Source organism: Lytechinus pictus, chromosome 11, assembly GCF_037042905.1.
Source record: "Lytechinus pictus isolate F3 Inbred chromosome 11, Lp3.0, whole genome shotgun sequence".
NCBI classification, from domain to species: domain Eukaryota; kingdom Metazoa; phylum Echinodermata; class Echinoidea; order Temnopleuroida; family Toxopneustidae; genus Lytechinus; species Lytechinus pictus.
In genome coordinates this window covers 18,709,039-18,732,385 of record NC_087255.1, presented here as the reverse complement: position 1 = coordinate 18,732,385, position 23,347 = coordinate 18,709,039, and the positions used below count along the sequence as shown (strand labels likewise).

The 23,347-nt window shown below is 35.9% G+C and overlaps 1 protein-coding gene across 1 annotated transcript; it reads right to left on the bottom strand.

Moving 5' to 3' along the window:
- Positions 1-481: 481 nt before the first annotated feature.
- LOC129271921 (nucleoporin NDC1-like) lies at positions 482-19,663 on the bottom strand. Its single transcript, XM_064106916.1, has 13 exons — positions 19,547-19,663; positions 18,439-18,540; positions 16,123-16,352; positions 15,213-15,278; positions 14,105-14,213; positions 13,329-13,507; positions 11,779-11,953; positions 10,305-10,484; positions 8,804-9,058; positions 8,096-8,275; positions 6,753-6,853; positions 6,203-6,375; positions 482-4,753 (listed from the first exon to the last, which is right to left on the bottom strand). Exons 1-13 carry the CDS (start codon positions 19,626-19,628, stop codon positions 4,690-4,692), a joined length of 1,896 nt encoding a protein of 631 aa, XP_063962986.1. The 5' UTR covers positions 19,629-19,663; the 3' UTR covers positions 482-4,689.
- Between the last annotated feature and the right edge of the window lie 3,684 nt (positions 19,664-23,347).

Below are 23,347 nucleotides of genomic sequence, written 5' to 3'. Positions count from 1 at the left end.
AGACAGACAATTAACTCATATGATGTTCTGTACTCCAAAGAACACTTCATCAAGAGATTTTGTGACAAGATGTCATGCTGATGCTGCTACTACTACTCCTACTACTACTATTACTACTACTCATTCTACTACCACTATTACTACTACTACGACTACAACTACTACTACTTATTCTTCTACTATTACTTCTGCTACTACTACTACTACTACTACTCATTCTATTACTACTGCTACTACTACTTCTACAACTTCTACTACTACTGCTGCTGCTACCACTACTACTATAACCACAACTACTTTTATTAGTAGTACTACGACCACTCATACTGCTACTATTTGTAAAATATTTTGGTGAGGTGAGATGATGTAGGGTGTAACTGTGTATTTTCTCCTGGTAAGATGGTAGGAATCACAGGAGCGCTGAAATTTTAAGCATCGTTTACAAATTCTAAAGGACGAAAGTACAAGGAGTGACATAACATCATTTTACTAGCAAGTTTATTCATAGCCTCAAAAAGTACACATACATTGCATATAAACAAATTTTACCATGTGCCAATGGCATACAACTGTTTGATTTAGAGGACTTTCTTCATTTAAACACAAATCAAAGCAAATTATCGAACATAATACAACAAAAATATTCAAAAATTTGAATTAAAAAGGTTTCATAGATTTATAAGAAAAAAACAAGTGGAATGCCTCTGGCGGTCTCACCTGCATCACGCGATTCAATATAGCAGCAGTGCTGACTTTGAAAACTACTATAAAATAATTATTCACAAAAAACACCATTCATATAATGATACATTACTACGTTTAATGACATTTTACCTTGATCATGTGACCTAAAACTTGTCAGTAATACTTGATTACCCCTATATCCACATTTTATACACTATATAAACTTTGAAAGTTATGAAAGCAATCTAATAATTACCTCTAAAATGGCCAAAGTTCAATGACCTTAAATGACCTTTGACTTTGGTCATGTGACCTGAAACTCGCATGAGATGTTCAGTGATACTTGATGACTCTTATGTCCAAGTTTTATGAACTAGACCAATACACCTAACAAATTCCCCCAACATGGCCAAAGTTCATTGACCTTAAATGACCTTGGTCATGTGACCTGAAACTCAGAGGGAATGTTCAAAGATACTTGATTACTCTTCTGTCCAAGTTTCATGAATCAGATCCATTACCTTTCAAAGTTATGATGGTAATTCAACAGATACCCCCCCCCCACATGGCCAAAGTTCATTGACCTTGGTCATGTGACCTGAAGTTCGCACAGGATGTTCAGTGATACTTGATTACTTTTATATCTAAGTTTCATTAATCAGATCCATAAACTTTCAAAGTTATGATGGTAATTCAACAGATTCCCCCAATTTGGCCAAAGTTCATTGACCCTAAATGACCTTGGTCATGTGATGTGAAACTCAAGCAAGATGTTCAGTAATACTTGCTTAACCTTAGGTCCAAGTTTCATGAACTAGGTCCATATATTTTCTAAGTTATGATGACATTTCAAAAACTTAACCTTAGGTTAAGATTTGGTGTTGACGCCGCCGCCGCGGTCAGAAAAGCGGCGCCTATAGTCTCAAGTGCTCTGCTATGCAGCAGGTGAGACAAAAAAACTATCCAAGGAAGAAATTTTCATCCCTCTAAAATCTTGGCATTGTTTAATCTACGATATCTCATGACATGAAAACTTATGCAGTAATGTCAGACATAATTTTTTTTTTCTTTTAGCGCAATAAGGAATAATTTTTTAAATCTAAATGTGGTACCCTCAAATGTCTACAAACACCTACAATTAGGCACATTTGAGTGAACTTTTAAAATGAAAGATAAAGCAATGAATAATGAGTGATGTCTAAGAGCCAGAATACAGAATGTTACACATCCACTAAAAAAACCCACAAAAACAATGAGTTATAAATAAACAAAAATTAATACACTGATCACTGATTTAGTCTTCTTTCCAAGAAAGTAATAGGGAAAAAGTCCCCCCCCCCCCTCCCAGAAAAAAAATATAAATTTTTCTTTCTGAAATGAAAAACCACACATCACTATAAATAAAATACAACATGTGATTTCAAATGAATTTTTTTTTTTTAATCAGATGAGACCTTGGCTTGAAAACAGTGATCATTTTATTGATGCATCAAGGATTACCTACATTTCACTGTCAACAATCGGAGAAAAAAATAAAGGAACAATTATGATTACTTGCTCAGGTGTGGAAAATCATGAACAAACAAATAAATGAAAACAATTGGCCTGTCTCCTAGTTTTTACATTATTCAATACAGTGAGGAAGTTATTTGGAACTGGTTTTCTTTGGTAATATTTTCAGTCAAATATACAAAAACATACAAAGAAATAAACATCATCATGCTTTCTTCAGTCATGCGTTAATATGAGCTCAGTCTCTTACTTGTAGATGTCAACTAACAGTCTGACACCATATTTTATCCCATAATTGCACTCCATATGACTTTCTCAATAAATCCCATAGGCACATATACTGAAGTCAGGTCGAACTCTGTGTTTAAATTATGGGAAGCCAACAGTTTTAAAATTGCATACATGTTCTTCTTCAAGTTTTAACAACAAAGATAATTATTTCAGTAATTATTCCCAGTCAGTTATGAATGATTAGAGATACCTGTCAGAATTGCAGAAGTGCCAACCTTAATTGTGAAAAATCCCATTCCTTATTTTTTTTTCCAAGCCTAAAATCTTATTCTTCTTGAAAATTTTGAAAAAAATACCAAACATCATAACTCTTATAAGTTTAACAAATCATATTTCAAGGGGGAAAATCCTATTTAATGTGATTTTCCCCTTAAAAATCCTACTACTAGCTGTGCAATTGGCTATCCATATTTTAACCACAACTTTAAACCAGAGTTTGAATTAAACCCAATTCACAATACAGGCAATAGAGGCACAAATCTTTTCTAGAAGTTTAAAATAATCTGCTTTCACCATCAAATTGGCAACTTTAATCCTCAAATTGGCAACAGTTATACCTTATTTGGTAAATCGCCAATTCGTCTACAGCCAACTCGTACACTCACCACATGGTCTGCTTTCATTTAGTCCGATGCCATTCCAACAACCATTTGGTCCATTAACCATTTGGTCCAATCATCACGTCTTCTAATCACCGTTTCGTCTATGACCATTTCGTCTCATAACCAGTTGGTCTAGTATCCATTTCATTTTCATTCATTTTGCACAATTTAACACTTAATTCGATTAGACCAAATAGTATATGGACTAAATGGCTATTGGATCAACTGGTTATTAGACTGAATGGCATTAGACTAAATGAAAGTAGACCATGTGGTGAGTGGACGAACTAATGGTAGACCAAATGATAATAGACGAATTTGCAATTGGATGAATTGCATTAGACGAATTGGAAATAAACCCATTATTTTATTCATAGTCTCTTTAATAGCTGAATGCTTGAGCAATAAAACTTTCTTTTATGTCAATGATAAAGTAAAAGCGGGTAGTGATGTGAAAAACTGATAACAAACAAAATGTGTTTGAGTATGGGTGAATGTTGTGCGTCGTACAGGTTTCAGAAATGACCCGAATGACACGCAACATTTTCGGCCCTAATTCATCGATGGAAAATATTTCTGTTGGTACCGGTAGTCAATATTTTACATGACTACCCAGTAGTAATTAAATATTACAACAAATTAAATTGAAGTTCCTCGTTTGTTTGGACAGTAGGTGGAAAAGTGTTGTGAAAATGGCTGATTTTTTCTAGCATGGAATTGCCCTTGATGGTTGTGACAGTGTAATTAGTTCAGAATAATAAGAGAATAGGGATAAGTGCTTGAGTTAGGCTTGACGTCAGATTTACTTGGATTAATATGCACATTTATCTACAGGAGCAAACGTCATGGAAACAATACATGACTCTTTTACTGCAGTGTGATGAACTGCTTAAAGCTACATTAACATCACTGCCTACATGTAGTCTCACATATAATCTATTGAAATTGACCATTCAAATGATCCACGAGATAACTGAATCTTGCCGTTTCACGGGTACATCCAGAGAACAATAATTATTCATCTGACCTCCATTTTCTTTCATTTTTAATTCATTTCATAAACTGCTCCAGTTATGACCATTTAAGAGCATTGCAATTTTCACGAAAAAACAAAACAGAGACAACAAAATAAAATCAGGAAGACTCACATTACTCTGCAAGCACACCCCTGACTGAAACTTTGATCAACAAGTTAGTCTACACACAAGACTAGCACAAATAAAACTTGCCGTTTCAGAGGAGCCTTCAGTACACAAGCCAATGGCAGGGACCTTAGGCTGCATATTCAGACCAATTGAAATCCTTGAGTAAAGGGTCTGTACAGTAGACTAGCATCACATATAGGCTGGATTACATGTATTTCATGAAATTGCCCTTACGAGTCCTATGGCATGCATTCTCTGTCCTCAGAAATACAAGGAATCCTCTCTTCCATGTAAATTATATCTTTAAAGGGCATCACGGACATATCGAAATTAGAAACATTTACTCAGCAGCAATTATTCTCAGTCATGACCATCTCAGGTTCAACAAACTTTAATAGGGGGATGTTGAGGTTAGAAGAATTGAGACTGACATACTGGTCGGATGTCCTTGCTTCTCATATTTTGTAATCCATCAATTCATCGAGCTGCTTCCTGTATTCTAGTGCCAGTGGAACACTCCTGCAAATACAAAGAGATAAGTCCAATAAGATAGATGGATAAGGTAAAACTAATTAAGAAATTAAATGCACCTTATAAAAGTCCCAATAGGTAACTTAACAAAAGGACGTTGTGGTCTAGTTGTTCAGAATTTCGTCTTTCGATCTGAGGGACGTGGGTTCAATACCCAGCCTTGGTGTGTTTTTATTCAGCAAGAAATTTATCCTCTTTGTGCTGCACTCAATCCAGGTGAGGTAAATGGGTAATGGCAAGAAGAAATTCCTCAAATAGCTGTGAGCACCGGAATCAGTATATCTAAGCTTAGCCGGGGTAATATAGGATCGCTAATAGCACGTATAACAAGATGGATATTGCGCTATACAAATATCATTATGTTATCGTCGTTGTCGTTATTATTACTGCTGCTGCGACTACTACTACTACTATTACTATTACTACTACTACTACTACTACTGCTAAAGGACGTTGTGGTCTAGTTGTTCAGAATTTAGTCTTTCGATCTGAGGGACGTGGGTTCAATTCCCAGCCTTGGTGTGTTTTTCTTCAGCAAGAAATTTATCCTCTTTGTGCTGCACTCAATCCAGGTGAGGTAAATGGGTAATGGCAGGAAGAAATTCCTCAAATAGCTGTGAGCACCGGAATCGGTATATCTGAGCTTAGCCAGGGTAATATAGGATCGCTAATAGCACGTATAACAAGATGAATATTGCGCTATACAAATATCATTATGTTATCATCATCATCATTATTATTATTGTTGTTGTAATTATTACTACTGCTGCTGCTGCTACTACTACTTCTACTAATACTACTACTGCTGCTGCTGCTACTACTACTGCTGCTGCTGCTGCTGCTGCTGCTACTGCTACTACTACTACTATTTAGCTTAGCTGGGGTAATATAGGAGATCCTTGAGCATCTAACAAGGTGGATACGCTATACATATCCTATATTATTCATTTATTTATTTAAAAGATTAGGCAATATTTTGTTAACTAAAAATATCAAGAATTCAAATTATAAGAAGAAATGACTTGGTGTTGTTGAAAAAAAGTAGATTCTAGATATTGAGAAATGAAATTAATAAAACGGTTTGCTATAGCCTACATATGTCGGTTTACACTTAAATGTTCAGTAGTGGCAGCCCCAGTAGAGATCAATAAACTTTTTTTTTGAAGACTTTTTTGACAACCATTAAAATTAACTTCAAAGTCATGTGTTCATGCCACAATAAAAAAAGACCACCAGTTGTGTGTAGAAATTCGCTCATTTTCCTGAAGACAACAAAAAATTACTTTTCGAAACATCTAGTTTGGATGGCCCTTTTATGAGCAGTCTTTCAGGACTTAACATATGCCCACAAAAGAATAGTGTGTGCTGTGAGCCTCCATACCGATTCATTCTTCACCATGGAAACCTTCAGAAATCATTAGGCTTTTTTTAACTTACTTGAGATGTTTATTAAAGGTAGACCCAATTCTGTGCAATGATGTCTTGATGGTGGTTCTAAGGTCATTACGTAGCTGATCGTCAGGGTGGGCGGGGCCTATCCTCGTGACCTTGAGTTCACGGGGGTCACGAGCAGTCAGGAGTGTCGGAAGCTTCAAGAGTTTTTCTAGAGCCTTTAGGTAAGAATATAAATAAAATATGGACTTATGGAGTCATCAACGATTGTGGTATGAAAGGAAGTTATAGAATATGATTAGGGAGTATTCGCTCCGCAATGTACAGATTGTTCAAGGACACAGTAAATGTAATGATAATCCCCATCAAATGACAATGAACAGCTGGGAGGTCTTTGTCAAAAATTGGTGAAACGGAACAGCAGTTTCAAAATCAAGATTAACCTCATTTCATGTTTTATGTTTCTATCTGTTTTGGAAATACCTTTGAGTGAGCAAAAAGACAAAACTATATGAAACTGACCAAAAAAAAATTGACCTGCCGCACACAACTAGGCAGTCGTACACAATCATTGGAAGGGAAGCTAGGTACTTACATTATACAAGGCAAGCATTTCAGTGAGTATGTCAGGAAGGCTTTTTTGCACTACTCCATACGAGTCTTCAGCGTATGAAGCTGCAACCAAGGATGCAAAGGCTGTGAAGAGATCACAGGAGAAAGACATGAACAATCACCTCAAACACAACACTCATCAAGTTTAGACCAATTACAGTAGGGTAATTCCATAAAATATGTATGTCCAACAACTATATGTTGAACCTTCATGAAATTTTCTGTCTCTGATTTCTTGTTCTTATGACAGTCTGTAATGTTCTCAAAGGGCCATGAATTGGTCGGTTAATGAATAGAAGTAAAACTTGAGAAAAATGGGGGTCGGATGTACAAAAAGGTTGATAATTTTATGGAATTACCCAGTATACAAAATATTCCTGCTTTGCCGTAGGTTTTTACATCAAACACACTTAATAATTTGCCAACAGTATTAATGCAAAATAGCCAACTTCTTGAAACCTCATAAATGTAGTGATCCATTCTGCTATTTTGTAACCCTAATACTATTTAGTTTACATTACTCCTTCATGACAGAAAGAATTCAAAAACCGAAAGTAACTAGTTTCTTTTACCATGATAGCACATGGTATCTACATGAAATCAGGGTCCGTAATACAAAGCTTAGTAATTATCATTGAATTCTTTTTTTTTATGATTGATTCCATTGACTACAATGTAAATCAATAGTGATAATCAAGCATATGATTTATCGCAAACCTTTGTGTTACGGGACCCTGGTCTCGATAATACAAACATCCATTTTCAATCTAATGTGGTAAATCACTGATTAAACTACCTACAGATACATTTCAAAACCTGCCATTCAAGGGTTGGGGAGGAATCTGTGATATTTTAATCCTAAAAATAATTTGGGGGTCAAATTGACCCCCAGCATGGAACTCGCCATTGTCCCAATCCAACCCAATCCAATTGTCAGTTGATATAGCACCTTTTCCTTTCGGTTACAAAGTGCTGCACACACACACTATTCTATGTTTGGGCCACTTATTCAACACTTCAGAATAATCAGCTGAGTCAATTAAGTTCATTGTTCTCTTAGCAAAACTGGTCAATAGAAGAGGCCTTCTTCACTGAAGCATGTAGGTGAGTCCATAGCTTTGCAGTGACCAGAGGGAAGGAAACCTTAAGCCTTTAGACAAGTTTTTTTTTCCTTTAAGTCTTGCACATCTTTTGATACCAATTTTACAATATTTGTCGAAAAATGAAGGCAAGGAATCAGAAATTACCCCCCCTCCCTGTAAACTTGTTTGAAAATGCCCAGTAGAATAGGGTTAACCCCTCTCGACAGATTCATGACATCCTAACCTTCTAAAGCCCATATGTGGAGCTGCGTCTCGGTGAACAACGAGCGATTATCAGCCTCGGGGAAAGGGTCCACAAAGTAGCGGAAGAGAGGTAGCTGCCTGATGACCGCAATCCGAGGATACAGGAAGACAAAGAAGGGTCTCCTGAAGACTTGAAAAGATGCCCGTTGAGGAGACATACCTGCACAAGAAGAAATTCTCATTTGATTCTACTTTGTTACATGTGAAGAAACATGTTTAAAAGAGCATGCTAAACATGTTTTGACAAAGTAGCGGAAGAGAAGAAGCTGTCTAATGGCTGCAATCCAAGGATAAAGAAAGACGAAGAAAATATGCCCATTGAGGGAACATAGCAGCATAGAAGGGTATTGAAAAAAATGAAAATTTAACATAACTTTACATGACGAGATGAAATAAGTTTAAAAGAGCTTATATTGACCATGCTTGGAAAAATACTGCAGTACCAATATTAATTTATAGTTACAAAGTTGTTATACATAAACAGGTCTTAGGTCTTTGACCTAGCTACCACAGTCAATCATACATATTCTCCATACTCTCCAAAATGTATTGCTTTGTTTGATTGTTCAGTTTTAGCACAAAAGAGGAGACTGACTGCTCTCAGCCAATTCGAAGAAAAGGATTTCAGTCGATTATAACAGTTGTCAGGTAAAAACCATGCTTCATGAAATACCCCAAAATATCTTACCTCTATGGTGTTCATGAATAGGCCTCCTAGGTGAAGGGACATAGGTATGACTGGCTGGCGAATCTACCCACACACTGTCTCCACCCGGTGTGCGAGCATTATAGCTGGCATTATGCCGGGCCGGGGTCCTCGGCATGGCATACCCAGGGGAAGGGTAGTCGACTGGGGTACCGTAGGTGGTAGCAGACAGGGTGGCAATACGCTGGTGGGGCCCAGGGGAAGTAGCTGCTGTGTAGAAGGAGCTACTGCTGGACACTATGTAAAAAAATACATTTACAGAACGATTATCCAGTATTGATAGAAATTCAATGGAAGAGAATACAAGTATTGCAAACAGCTTTACTCTATTTTGAGGGTTGAAAAGCATATACTTTATACTTTTATGAGAATACAAAAAAAATCTTCTGCAATCATATGACACAATGGGGGAAGCAGTAAAACTACATCGGGGGTCAAAACATAATGAACCTTATTGCAAACAGCATATTTTCATATAATCAGGAATGGGCCATATGCACAATAAATAATAATAATAATATAGGGTATTTATATTGCGCACATATCCACCTTGTTAGGTGCTCAAGGCGCTCCTATATTACCCGGCTAAGCTAGGCGTTCATAGCGCACACAGCTTTTTAAGGAATTACTTCCTACCGGTACCCATTTACCTCACCTGGGTTGAGTGCAGCACACTGTGGATCAGTTTCTTGCTGAAGGAAATTACGCCATGGCTGGGATTCGAACCCACGACCCTCTGTTTCAAAGTCCGAAGACTAATCCACTGGGCCACAACGCTCCACAATAAAGGGATGGTCCGGGCTAAAAATATTTATATCTAAATAAATAGAGTAAAATTCACAGAGCAAAATGCTGAAAATGTCATCAAAATCAGATAACGAAGTTATTGAATTTTAAAGTTTATAAATATTTTGTGAAAATGGTTATTATGCACATCTTCATGAATATTCATTAGGTGGGCTGATGATGTCACATCCCCACTTTCCTTTTTCTTATGTTATTACATGATATCATAAATGTTTAATTTTTTTTATACATGTGTAAATGATGTGTCTCCATTATGATGAAATAAGTTGCTGCAATAAATTACTAATGCACTTAATCAGTTGTCAATCAAATTGTTTTAGTTCTTGGTAGAAAATATTTGAATAAACCTAATTTCATATAATAAAATACAAAAGAACAAGTGGGGATATGTCATCATCAGCCCATCTAATGAATATTCATAAAGACATGCCTAGAACTGTTTTACAGGAATAATGCAAATCTTTAAAATTCAATAACTTTGTTATTTGTGATCTGATTTTGATCAAATTTTCAGCATTTTGCCTTGTGAATTTTACTCTATTTATTGAGATAGAAATATCTCCAGCCTGGACCATCCCTTTAAACAATATCAATTATCCAGCACAAGCACATCTTTTCTTCTTCCATGTTCCCAAGAAACAACAAACTAGAAATCTACTCATAGCATCACTCCTACCTCTCTGTGCATTTGTCCCACTTTGTTTCTTTGTCTTCTTCTCTTCCTCTTTCTTCATTCTTTTCTCTCTGTTGATGCCGTTTGCCGCCCACTCTTGATGGACGATCAACCTATCGGTCAGCGAGGCAAGCAGCTGGAGGCATTCAGAACTGATCCTCGTCCAGTTGTGCGGGTGACCACCTGAAATGAGTTGCAAAATAACCAGTACATTTTACAATAACAAATTTATGATTCACTTTGCAAAGTCCAATTTATGGAAACTGGTAAAACAGCCAGAGTTCCAAAAAAATTTGACTAACGCAACTATAGAAACAAAAGATTTATTTATTTTGTTTATGCTCAGTTCCGACTATGTATCCTTATCTGCAAATGTAACACTGTATTGCTGTCAATATAATTATTTTACTGAAATAAGTCAATAAAACAAACAAACTAATCGAAACCCAGGTACTTAAAGCAAGCAATAATTTCATGATGAAATCTAAAATCATGCTTAATTATCACCATACCATCTCTAATAAATTTATGGAAACTCAATTTTGCGCCATAATCATATCGACGCAATTATATCAGCGCACTGAAGATTGCCAACATAGACAAGTACAAGTGGGAAAGCAGTTTTATTATTGCTTGGAAACGGGCTGCCAACCGGCAGCAATCCATGACAATGTTGCTAATTACTTAGCAATTACACATTTTCTGCCACAACTTACACACAGCTTTATGAAACACCCACCTGGTTCATTATCGACTAATAAAGAGGGATTGTCATCTTCTTTCATTGGGAATTTGACACCAATTGGATATCAATCACCCAGAGTAGAGAATTTATGAATAGCAGACATTATGTGATGCCACTGGAAAATGCCTTATGGTAAAGTCATTATCTCACTATTCTCTAGCCTGACAGGTGTCCGAAAATAAGCAGGCTTGGCTAAAGAATTTCTTGCTAGTCAGAGGCGGCGGACGTCAGGCTCATAAAATGTGGAGGGGCACCTACTGTTTGGCAGACAAAAAGTGCCCCTCCACTTTCTTTGTCCGAGCCTGATGTTCCGCCGCCTCTTCCGCTAGTACACCAAGTTTGCTTTCCCCCAAAGATGTTTCTGTTACAGGTATTTCCAATGCTTTTAACAATGTCTGGGAACAGCAAATAATGATCAACCTCTATGAATAGCTGATGCACAACTGGGGCTCATCTCACAAAGAATTGCGATTGATCCAATCGAACTCAACTATATGGAAATCCATCAATATCATAATTTTTTAACCAGGAAATTTGCGCAATGTCCCTTGTAAAGAAAGAGAAGCACATTGAATTTTCAAGGAAACAATGAATGTATGAATACATAATCATATCTAAAAAATATTTTGAATAAACATGAACTTTGAAAGTTGACGTTGCTGGCTTTCCATAGTTGTGGTTGATCGGATCAATAGCAACTCTTTGTAAGACTAGACCTTGGTTTTAAATTACCTGGCTGACTAAGAGTAAATATCTGTTTCCTCCTAGCTAGTGAGTGTTCTGAGAGAATGCTGAGGTCTTGATAAGCCAAGTATTGGACCAGAGGACTGTTCCGTTTGCCCAAGGCTCGATGAAGCGTGCACTCCTCACTTGTGTTGAAAGCCGTCTCTATTGGAAACTCATACACCTGTTCAGATTAAAGGGGAATCCAACCCAAATAAAAACTTGCTTTTTGAGGAAAAAGGAAAATCAGACAAGATGATGGGAGAAAGTTTGAACAATATCGGACAAACATTAAGAAAGTTATGAATTTTTAAAAGTTTTGAATATTGGTAATCACTGTACCTACGGAGATCTCAAATTGACCACAAATATGATGTCATAGTGATGTAGGGCAAGGACTACTCTTCCATGTACTCCAATATATAAAAGGGCTAAAATGATATTTTATTCACCAATTTTACTTCAAAATATATATTTCTTTCATGAGGACATAAAACAATATACTAACTAGGCTATATTTAGAGTACAGCCACAGGGGAATGGGTACTTAGGAGAAAACCACAAATCACTGATAAAAAAAGTACATGGCCTATGGAAAAGTTGTCCTTGCCCATAGTCATAATTTACTTACTCAGTTGCCAATTTGAAATCTACATAGTCTTAAGGATCTCAATTTTAAAACAGCCATAACTTTCTTATTGCTTGTCCAATTTCTTTCAAACCTTCACCATTCTGTTTTATTTATTTTTCTCCTTTCAAACACAACATAATATGACCAAGGCTGGATTCCCCTTTTAATAACGATTGGAGGCTTTCGATTTTATCGATTCTAGAGACTCAAGTGAATCAAAATATCCCCCTTACAGGTAACTAATTGTGAATAAGGGAGATATTTCTTTAATTACACACAACGGTTATGATCAATATGAAATTCTGGATGCAAACGTTGGATTTAGTATTGATTTGCAGGGAAAGTCAGTTTTACAGACCGTCTGCATTTAAATTTCCCTTTACATTTTCAGCTTTTGACAAGGTAAATATAATGGTATCAATAAATGTGATGATTATGCCACATGAGCTCTGATCAAACTAAATTATTTTTAGAGAAATGATTTCAAGAATTTGGCATCTATGGTAGGCTGATCAGCATAAAGCTCATTAGATTGCTTTGTGTTCTTTTAATCCAAGATTAGATTCAGTTTGGCGTTATTCCCCCCCCCCCAAAAAAAAAGCACATCCACGCCAGGTTTAGTCAATGTTACAAGTCCATAAACAGGGACAATTTTTTTTAATGAAAAAAAAAAGGACATTGCTAACATTTCTACATAACCCAATGGACAAACTGTCACAAAAATAGGGACACATGGTCATCATGGGTGAACCTTGTTTTCCTCTCCCCAAGATAGGGATTGCTACTATTAAATAGGACAGTTGGCAAGTAGGACAAATCTGAACAAAACAATCTTAAGACTCACAATGCAGGTTAAGAAATAAAACTATTAAAATCTATCTACCATATAATAATATAAATAGTATTGATTCATGCAATACAGACTCACCTCTGTATTAAAGACTTTGAAGAGGTAAAGAGAGAAAGTCCATAAATGGGTGATAATGGTTCCTAAGAGCCATGCCTGCCATAGCAGCCTGATATCCAGGAGACCTCTGATGGAGTCCACAGGGATCGCAAGCTCCTGGAGATCCAGATTGGTGAGGAGCCAGGATTTGAACAAGCAACCTAGAAATGGAGAATAGTCATGTGGGTTACCATTGTCTGAATTTCATTGAAATTATGTTTACTGATAAAACATCACAAGCCATATCAAAAAAAGGTTTGAATAAAAAAAATACACTTCAATTAATACTGGATAGACTCATGATAATATCACATTTTAATTTTCTATAATTTTTTTTCTTTTCTGATATATGCTCATTACAACAAATGAAGATTACAAAATTGTAAATGATAAACAGAAATTGAAAAAATATCTCAAAAAGATATTTTCATGTGATTTTTTATTTATAATGCCTGAATACTGTTAAAAAGTCAGCATGCTTGTCAAATGAAAAAGAATCACATGGTCTAATTATATTCTGTACGTTGAGTATTAAATTTTCCGAAAGCAACTATATATATAAATGAAGAGGAAATAGTTGATAGCTAAGAAAACGATACCAACATTTATAATTAAATACCAAAGACTCTGCGTATAAACTGAGGCTGAAGTTTTGATTACCTTCAAACAAGTTCTATTTGTTAAAATGTCAGGTACTTAAACAAATTTCAAGAGTCTCCAGAAAGATAGTTGCATCGAAGCAACATGCCATCACTTACCACATAGGTAGTAGAATGCGTAGTAGTATGTACACAGACGGAGGGACCACACAGAATTCTTCAAGACTATTTGTGGCACGTTGGACTTCACTTGGAAGAACTTCACCTGCTGTAATAAGATATCAACAGACACAGGTTGAAATCATGGACATACAGGTAATGGCTGGAAAGAATTATAGTGAATCGGTTGGAACCAGTTCCAACCACTTGAAACCGGTTCAAACCTCCAGTTATCAAATTTAAAACTTAGTTACTAACAAGTTTACCAGGCAATAAAGTATTTTTTTCTTCGCTTGGTGCCAGAGTATAACATGCATAAGTGTTACTGATAAAATGGCCTCAACTTAAACAAAATATGAATTACATTACAATTACGTACGTATTGAGTGTGGTCTTGCAAATGCCTACAACATGGGCAAAGGTTAACATATGTCAAGTCAGTTCATGCGAGACATTTATAGCATTTGAGTGATAAAACATCAAGAAAATAAAATTCTCTGGAAGGACACACTTGTAATAACACATCCTCTGATTTCTCTCTCTCTCTTGCTGCCTCTTTGATACTTTCACTCACTTATTAATGTCATAGGCCCGTATTCTGAAGTCAGATTTAACTTAGCCCTTGGTCTAACTTTGTGCTAAAATTACGGAAAGCCAAAAATGTCAAAATTTTCCTTGCATTTTATGTTTCTTATGTTTACTGTGCTCTTTCTTAGCCTCGCAAATGATGAAGAAATGTATCTTATTTATCCTTCCGAAACAGTTAAGAATAATTTGAGAGAAAAATGAGCTGATACATTGAAATTATACTGTTAGAGATTTATGTCATTGTTGGCTATCCATAGTTAAACCACAACTTTAAACAGAGTTTAAATTAAACCCGACTTCAGAATACGGGCCTTTGCCTTTAATTTCTTTGTCTGTCTCTTTCTCCCCTCTTTTAATTTCTTTGTCTGTCTCTTTCTCCCCTCTTTCTCTTTCTGTTTGTCTGTCTCTTTCTTTCTCCCACAGCCTCCGTCCTGTCCTCTGCTTTTCTGCTGGTCAGTTTGTCTCCCTTTCTCCATCTCTCTCTTTCACTCTCTATCTCGTTACTAAGTTTCATAGTTACCTGTATGATGTTGAAAGTCAGTAGATTGTGTCTGTTCAGATAATATGAAACACTGTATACAATACCCTGTGGTAGAAGGAATAAACAAGTTTAAATGCTGAAAATTTAGAACAAATATTAAATAAATAAACATGACCTATATCCTTTTCGGGAGACGGCCCTCTTTAACATGATTGTAGTGAACATGAATCCTTTTAGAGACAGAATCATTTATTTCTGGCTAAATTGATCTCATTTCTGTCTTCAAATTGGCAACTTTTCTATATACTTCCCTATTGCTGAGAGACATACTACAATGCAATGTCTTTGAAAACATTATACAAAACGCTAAGTCAATAGCACATTGAGTAATCAATGGAGAAGCATTCAATAATTGATTAACAATGCAGTAGCATTATAAAGGTTTGACATTGTTCAATATACATTTAAACTAGTGCTGGTCGATACTTGATTTCAATGTTTGTCGAATATCGCCACCAAACTATCACCGATAACACAATATATCGCTGAGTCTGAAAATTCATTAAATATGTTCATTATGAACTGCACGTCCTTAAGAGCAGGAAAGGGGGAAATGAAAGTAAGGCTTCGATTGGTACTTGCCCATGAAAAGCGGGCATTTGGGCACCAACTTACAAAGTTCTGAGTTGGTTTACATGTTAAGCAATACAGAGCAGCATTTTCGGTCAATATATAAAGATGAACTTTTCTATAATCAACAACGTTATATCATGTTACCGCGATATATCAACATAATCATAAAACCATAATCAAATATTCTATTTTTTTTCAATATCACATAATCTTTATAATATTGAAATATCAACTAGCACACGTTTCTACTGACAGAAATAATCATTACAACCTCTTTATTTCAAGTTCAATAAAAATAAAATAACAAGAAACGTACAATGAAAGCCCCAAAGAGAACAAGAAATAGATGGCGCTCATTGAGGCACAGGCCTCTCTCCTCCCCGTTACATCGTGTGGATAGGGCCAGGTAGTCGCCTCTAACTAGCTTACAGGAGGACCAGGCGGTGATCCCACCCAGGAGGGCATGGCCTGCTGCATGGAGTAGGCGTGACGGACGTGTGACTGACAGGATGACTGACAGCCGATTTCTATGGATGTAGGGGACAACTGAAAATGTAATTGATAAAAGAAGGGAGTGAGCAAAACAGGCAAAAAATAATAACATTTTCTCTTCTTTTCAAGGGATACTTTTCACAACCTATGCATATATCTGCAACATTGGAAAAGTTTTGCAGTAAATGTTGATTTTCCCGGCTCTTCTTTTCATTTTCCAGGGCCTTGTGGCACAAAAGCTACTATTATAGGAACTTGGCCATCCAATACTATCTTTCATGAAATCCTTGATTTTGATTGGCTTTTAGGCCATGTTACCATGGTAGTTACCACTGGATGGCAAAGTTACCAAATAGTAACTTTTGTGCAACAGGGCCCAAAGTAAAAGGGCCATGAGCCTCCCTGTTGTGTAATTTTCTTCCTGGAGTAAAATCAATCAAATACATAATACACATTTCAGCAAACTTGAGGCGGGGACTAAAAATAACAAAATTTTAACAAAAGACAACGATTGCAAACTTTCCTATCTACTGTATAAAGCTGCATATATTTTGTGTACAGATGTTTTCACAGTTGTGGACTGTTTAGGGCAGTTTTCGCAAGGCGAAAATGTTGAGACTTTTGTGATGTTTTCATTTAAGTTACCGTAAGTACAGACTATAAACCACACCCGTGGATTAACTGCACCCCCAACTTTGGACTAAAAAAAAAAAAAAAAAAAAAATCCTTCTCACATTTACATGCATATTTGAGGTACGAAGAAACAAAAACTAAGTTAAAGATTTCAAAGTATCCAAAGAGATTACCGGTATGCGGTAATCTGCTGTTCTTGATCAATTCATCTACAAATGTTAGCAAGAATTGAAGAAAGAAAGGTCCTGACAATATTGGCCACTTACACACTCACCTCACAGTCACAGGGTACACACACACAGCACTGCAGTTCTTGTACATTGCCAACTACGATACGGTACCAGTACATCTTATCAAATAATGATCTGTGTCTTTCCCGGCGTAGGAGGAAGAAACATTCACATTTCTTGCATCACAACCTCACAATCACTTTCAAAATTTGTCTAGCATTCGATGTCTTAGCATGAATTTTGGATACGGGATTACAGGAAGGTTCAAGAAACAAAGAAATTGGCATTTTTTTCCAGTTGATTTTACGGCTTCGTGCCGTCTCTCTCGTGCATGATGTACATGGTATCTTATGAAAAGCAAACGGGAAAGAAAAAATAAGCTGGCGCGAAACGGGACTTTGGGGGGGAGGGGTTAACACAGAGATACGATCTTACGTTAAAATGAATAGCGCCAGCTTAAGTCGCACTATAACCATAATACAACGCAAGCTAGCTCAGCTCACCCAACTCTCGCTCAGCTGTGACAAAATATTACCGAGTATGCTTGGCGTCTCTTTGAACTTAGCCGGGGAACTTCGCTGCTTTGAATCGAGAATAAAGTCAAAATTAGTGTCATGAAGGTGGGTGCGTTTGTTATGGACAATATTTGATAAGATCGTAATAATCGCTTCTCATTATCCGCGGCTCATACCCCTCTAAACGACATTACCCTGGGCGGCTATGCCCGGCCACTCGATGTGTTATGAACTGGCAGACGTCTTACATGTTCGGGAGGGGTTACGACGGGCTTGCTCAGACCCGTCACCGTGGATAAACCGCACCCCCGACTTTTGAAAAAGGTGCGGTTAATAGACCGTTACTTAAGGTAATGGCCATGAAATTGAAGCAGAAATTTTTGTAAATATAAAACAACCGCAAAACTTACCACGTATCCAGTATAACAAAGGGGTAGATTTTATTTCAAAAATTGAGTAAAAAAAGTCATCCAGAGCGAAATTGTTCTTTCCTGCTGAAACCGATCTGATATGTTCAATCTGCACATAGGTCATATGCAGAATGACTATTATTAAGATGATCTACAATTTCCAAATGCAATTACAGAATGAAGGCTTTAAAACATTGAAACAAAATTGAAAGTTTTAAATGCAAGAGCATGGCAGAATATGTGTTGTTCAGTATTAGATATATTATTCAATATTGTGTAACTGCACAATACGTACACGTAAAGGCTGTTCGTAAACTTGTTCGAAAGGAATATGACAGAAGTAAAAACTCACCAATATAAGAGAATGCATTACTGATTGCAGCAAATAATGAACAGAGAAAGATGACGAACACGCAGCTTATCCCATGTAGAGAAAAACATGTCTGTAACCATCCTATGAAATAAAGAGAAGTGAAAATGGTTAACATCAAATCTAGAGTGCAGGAAAATCAATAAATCTTATTCATTTTCTTCAAGTTAATAATTATAGTACAAAATCCAAAATGTTCTATCCCAAACTGAATATTCAACTGCTAGACAATATGTGGTGTAAATGTCAACTTACATGTAAATACAATTTTTAAACCATGGTATATCAGAGGTAAAATAAAAGCAAATTCCAGTACTTTTCAAAGCAATGTAAGATGTGCAATCATACATCATGTTGTCAAACTGCATACATTTATTCATTTTTGTTCAGTTTAATCCACAACTTTTATTCATAATCATATATTTGGGAGTTATGTTATCAAACATAAAGTCTCTAGTTATCCATATTACAGAAAATTGAAATATTTCACAGAATTTCAAAGAAAATTTAAAGGCGTAATCAATTACCAAAATACAGCAAAACCTTCATGAACAAAGCAAAATCTGAAAGATCAAAATCAAACTTGTTTGCAAAATTTTCACAAGGTAAGTTATGGTGTGTGTGTTTTTTAGCAGACTTTGCTGGAAATTTGATTTTCCTTTTGACTAGAAATCCATCTTAAAAACAAAATTTGAATTATAGAACACAAAAGGATATGAACATAGTTTGCATAAATATACCCTAGCCCCCCCAAACAAAAAGCATTGTTGGCCGGAGTGGTAAACACTTGTGGTAAATACCGCCTCAAAAATTTGTTAGAAAAATGGGAAATAGTTGGAAATACTACAAAATATACTTCTTGAATATTTTCAGGTATTGCCCAGGTGTTTCTCAATCATATTCAGGCATTTCCCTTTACCTCCCTGTAAATATTAAATACTTCCCAGTATTTACAAGCTTTTCCCAATATTTCCCACCTGGGGGGGGGGGGGTGGGGATTATACCTACATTTCCTGAGGTATTTCCAACCCTTTTCTTTTTCTGTAACTGCAGCGCTTGGCAAATAAACTGAAAAGGCTACTAGTCTTACCAAAGAGCCATGTCGTGGGATGAAGCAGAGAGAAGTGGGCTAAGCAGATGTAAATCCCTACAGCGGGTGGAAGTAACAGCATAGACCAGGCAATGCTGGCCCCTGTCCTCCAGTTAAACACCTGAAGAAAAAATAAATAAAGAGAAAGGAGTACATATACTTCAATTCGATCACCTTGTATTTTGAAGGCCTAAAATTAGAAAATAGTAAAGAAAGGACAAGGCTCATACAATATTTGTGTGATGGGTCATTCCACGGGGTTGGGGCAACAGCACTTTTTTGTGTTCCCTATGAATTGTTGGCTTTATCCTGAAAATGTGTTTGGCGTTTGGATGTTGCAATGTGGTTTTGTTGGAAGGCAGTTATGTAAGCAATTACTTGATGCAGAAATAAAAATGTTGAACCTCAAATATTTTTTATGGTGAGACTTTAAATGATGATGTCCAGACTCTTTTTTGGGGTACCAAGTGTGACATCCAAAATGGTCATTTTCAGTTGAAGATATCTAATTAAAAGATAAACTTAGTCAAATTCAAATGGCCATGATTGATAAAGCAACATTTGTTTAATAACAAAACAGTAATGGGATAGCAAATGAAAAGAGGCTTCATATCATAAATCATTCCTACAACATCGCATACCACCGTTACATGCGATGTCCGCGTTTATTTTTTTTTTGTAACGGCGGTAAAGTGGTAAATAACTAATAGTCAGAAATCATTCTTTCCAAAGTTATGTGTCAGAAATAAAGGGCAGGCAGTAAGCAACTTTTCATCAAAAGATTAGCTTTGAAAACCAATGTTAATGTCATGTAAATTAATCGAGGGTCGACGATGTTTTGGGCGATGTCCGGGCCAAATTTGTAACGGTGGATCACATTTCATCGCGTATGTAAAAAGGAGAGACCGGAGAAGAGACCGTCGTTGTATCAGACGGACGGGATGTTAGCCGAAATCCACGTGCACATGAACGGCTATGATATCGGGTGTTTTGCAGCTTTGCAATTGGGAATCTTCCCGCAATGTCCGTGTAACGGTGGATTGGATCTCCACGATGTTTTCCCTTTCAAAGCGACGTAAGTACAGAGATTTATCCCGATACTCGTATTTTCAAATCAGTTAAACCTTATCTTAAAAATGTGAAACTATATTATCATGCAGAAAGTGTTTTTAATTTTGAAAAATCTCGCTAATTTTCCATAATCTTTTACTACAGTCCCACGTGTGTCTTTTCGTGTAAGTGAAATATGTGATTGAGACATCGCCGTGTTTGTTCCAGATTTGCTAAACGGCCCCAAAGAAATAATGTTTTTATTACTGTGATTCCGTGCAAACATGTTTTGAATGTTAGCTGACATGATTCAATCGCAATTTAGTTGATTTTTTTAAACACCGAAATATGTTATTTCAAGACAATAGGCCAATGGATACTCAAAACTGCTCTATCACCGATGATCATGATGACATCTCAGATTTGGTACAAAATCTCGCCTTGTTTAAATTGGCTCCTACTGATTCTACGTAATATGGGTATCAAAGACCTAATGATCAAATTTTAATTTCCCCCAAAAATGAGAATTTAGAACCAGTGGCAGCGCCACGGGGGAGGGAGGCCCCCCCCCCCCCATTTTTTTTTTTTTTTTTTTTTTTTTTTTTGGTGTCAGCTGATCCCAATCCGAAAGAAGGGGGGGGGGGGCAAAATAATTTTTCTGTTACCCCCTGCACATAGTACATGTGCTTTGTGTATAATTACTATTAATTCTTGGCTGTAGGCCTAACCTTCCCAAAACTTTTCATCTTGTTGAATGTTATACTTTTCAGCACATTCTTTTTTTCTCTCAATATTTTTTCAATATTTTGTATTTTGATTTCTATATATTCAATTGTAAGGAGAGGGGGGGGGGTTCGTTTTATCAGAAAGCAAACGCCTGTGTGATTGTTTTCAATGTGATTTTTTTTTATTGCAATATAATGAGATTTTTAAAACATGTACAAGTGAACAAAAGAAAATGTGACACAATCAAGTTTGTTTCACAAGAGTTTATTTGCTGTATCAGAAGGTAAATTGCAGATTTGAATTCCATTAATTCATTTAATTCTAATAAAACATACATATATTATGTAATTGCTTGAACAATTAAACTTCAGCGATGAAAATTAAATAGGATGGTCATAAAAAACTAAATGGAATTGTCTAGATAATCACCCTTGATTAGAATGCAGAATAAAATTAGATTAAATTAATCCATTGAGAAATGAAATTGAAGTACAGATAATTTATGAAAAGGTAATGGGCAAGTAATTGTATTGTGAAAACAAAGAACACAACAACACAAATACAAAAACCTTCTATAAAACGTAACTTTATATTTAATTTATGAACTATGAAATGATGAATTCTATTTGCTATGAAAAAATACAAAGTGAGGGTTCCTGTGTATTTTGCAAGAACAGATCAGATTCATTGTCCCTAGTAATCCACCCCCTTTAATGAGAAAATGTCAAGACATATAAATAAGTAAATGATTTGATACACAGCAAAAACTGTGGTGTTAACCGGTGTACATAGAGGACCACAGCAGTTATTTTATACCGGTGTTAAATTGGTGGTGTTAGTTTTATACCTATAGGTGTTATTACAACATAGGTGTTATTACAACACCTATGGTTGTTTCATTTACACTCTTTGGTGTTATGTTCAATCTCTAGGGTGTTATTTTAACACCACAGTTTTTACAGTGTATAATATAAAAAATATTTGCTTATTGCTTAAAAAATATAGTCAAACTTCCAAATACTACTTTTCTCAACTACAGGTAGCCTCTGTTCAAGGTGAAAATGTATATCTTCAGTACATGAAGTGTCAATCTGGTGACCTGTACTCCTGGCCCGATGGCGAGGCACAATTCTACCTCCATCCACTTTGTGACATTGACAGAATCCTCTTCCAAACTGAAATTTCTTATTGGGTCGCCAGTCTTCTTGAAGTTCATAAACTTGTAACCTGAATGCAGAGAGAAATATTGCATGTTAATTTTAATAGTCAGGTTTAGTGTACAGTGTAATACATTTTTTTGCATTTGCCAGTAAGAAGTTTACCAAAGAGTTCTTGCAGTTTTAATTTTGAACATTAGAATAGCTTAGTACATTTTACTTTCTTGCTTACAACTCTGTTAAAAAAACAGAAGATACAAAGGTGGTGAGTTTTTTAAATTAAATTTGTCCACTAAGTACTTTACAATTGTCCTTTTCACATGTTGGAACTTAATGTTTTATCTAATGTATGTAAGTTCCAGTGATGACATGATTATATTTTAATTAATGTCCCTTCTACACTACCATTTTGAGGACATGATGTCCATGTAACTGAGGTAAAACAAATTAGAGTTAACAAATTGAACAAGTTTATATGTGTAAGGTATAAATGCGTTGTCCATGTCTTCCATGCCAACTTTGTCTTGTTTTGTCTTGAAAAACCATAGCTTAGAAGAACTAAACTAGTACCTTTTACCTACATCTTTTTCACCTGAATATTGTATCAAAGGTATCAAAAAATTGTACAATTGTGTATGAATAAAAAAAAACATTTTACCTGTTCATTGATATGTATTTCAGAAGCTTGCTTGTAGATGTTGTATTTCTACACTTAAGTAAGATGAGTTAACTTGCATTTAGTGTGTTGATACTAGAAAAATATGTCAAATATTCAAGTAATGCTATTCAATATGACCATTACAAGGACATGATGTCCGTGTAACAGAGGTATCTACATTTGAAAGTAATATTTTGAAGGAGATATTTC

Coding starts and splice junctions, on each gene's coding strand:
- LOC129271921 (XM_064106916.1), bottom strand. CDS start 19,628: ATGCTGTTACTTCCACCCGCTGTAGGGATTTACATCTGCTTAGCCCAC. Junction 18,541..19,546: donor TCCCACGACATGGCTCTTTG/GTAAGACTAGTA, acceptor TTTATTTCATAG/GATGGTTACAGACATGTTTT. Junction 6,376..6,752: donor AAATGCTTGCCTTGTATAAT/GTAAGTACCTAG, acceptor TCTTACCTAAAG/GCTCTAGAAAAACTCTTGAA.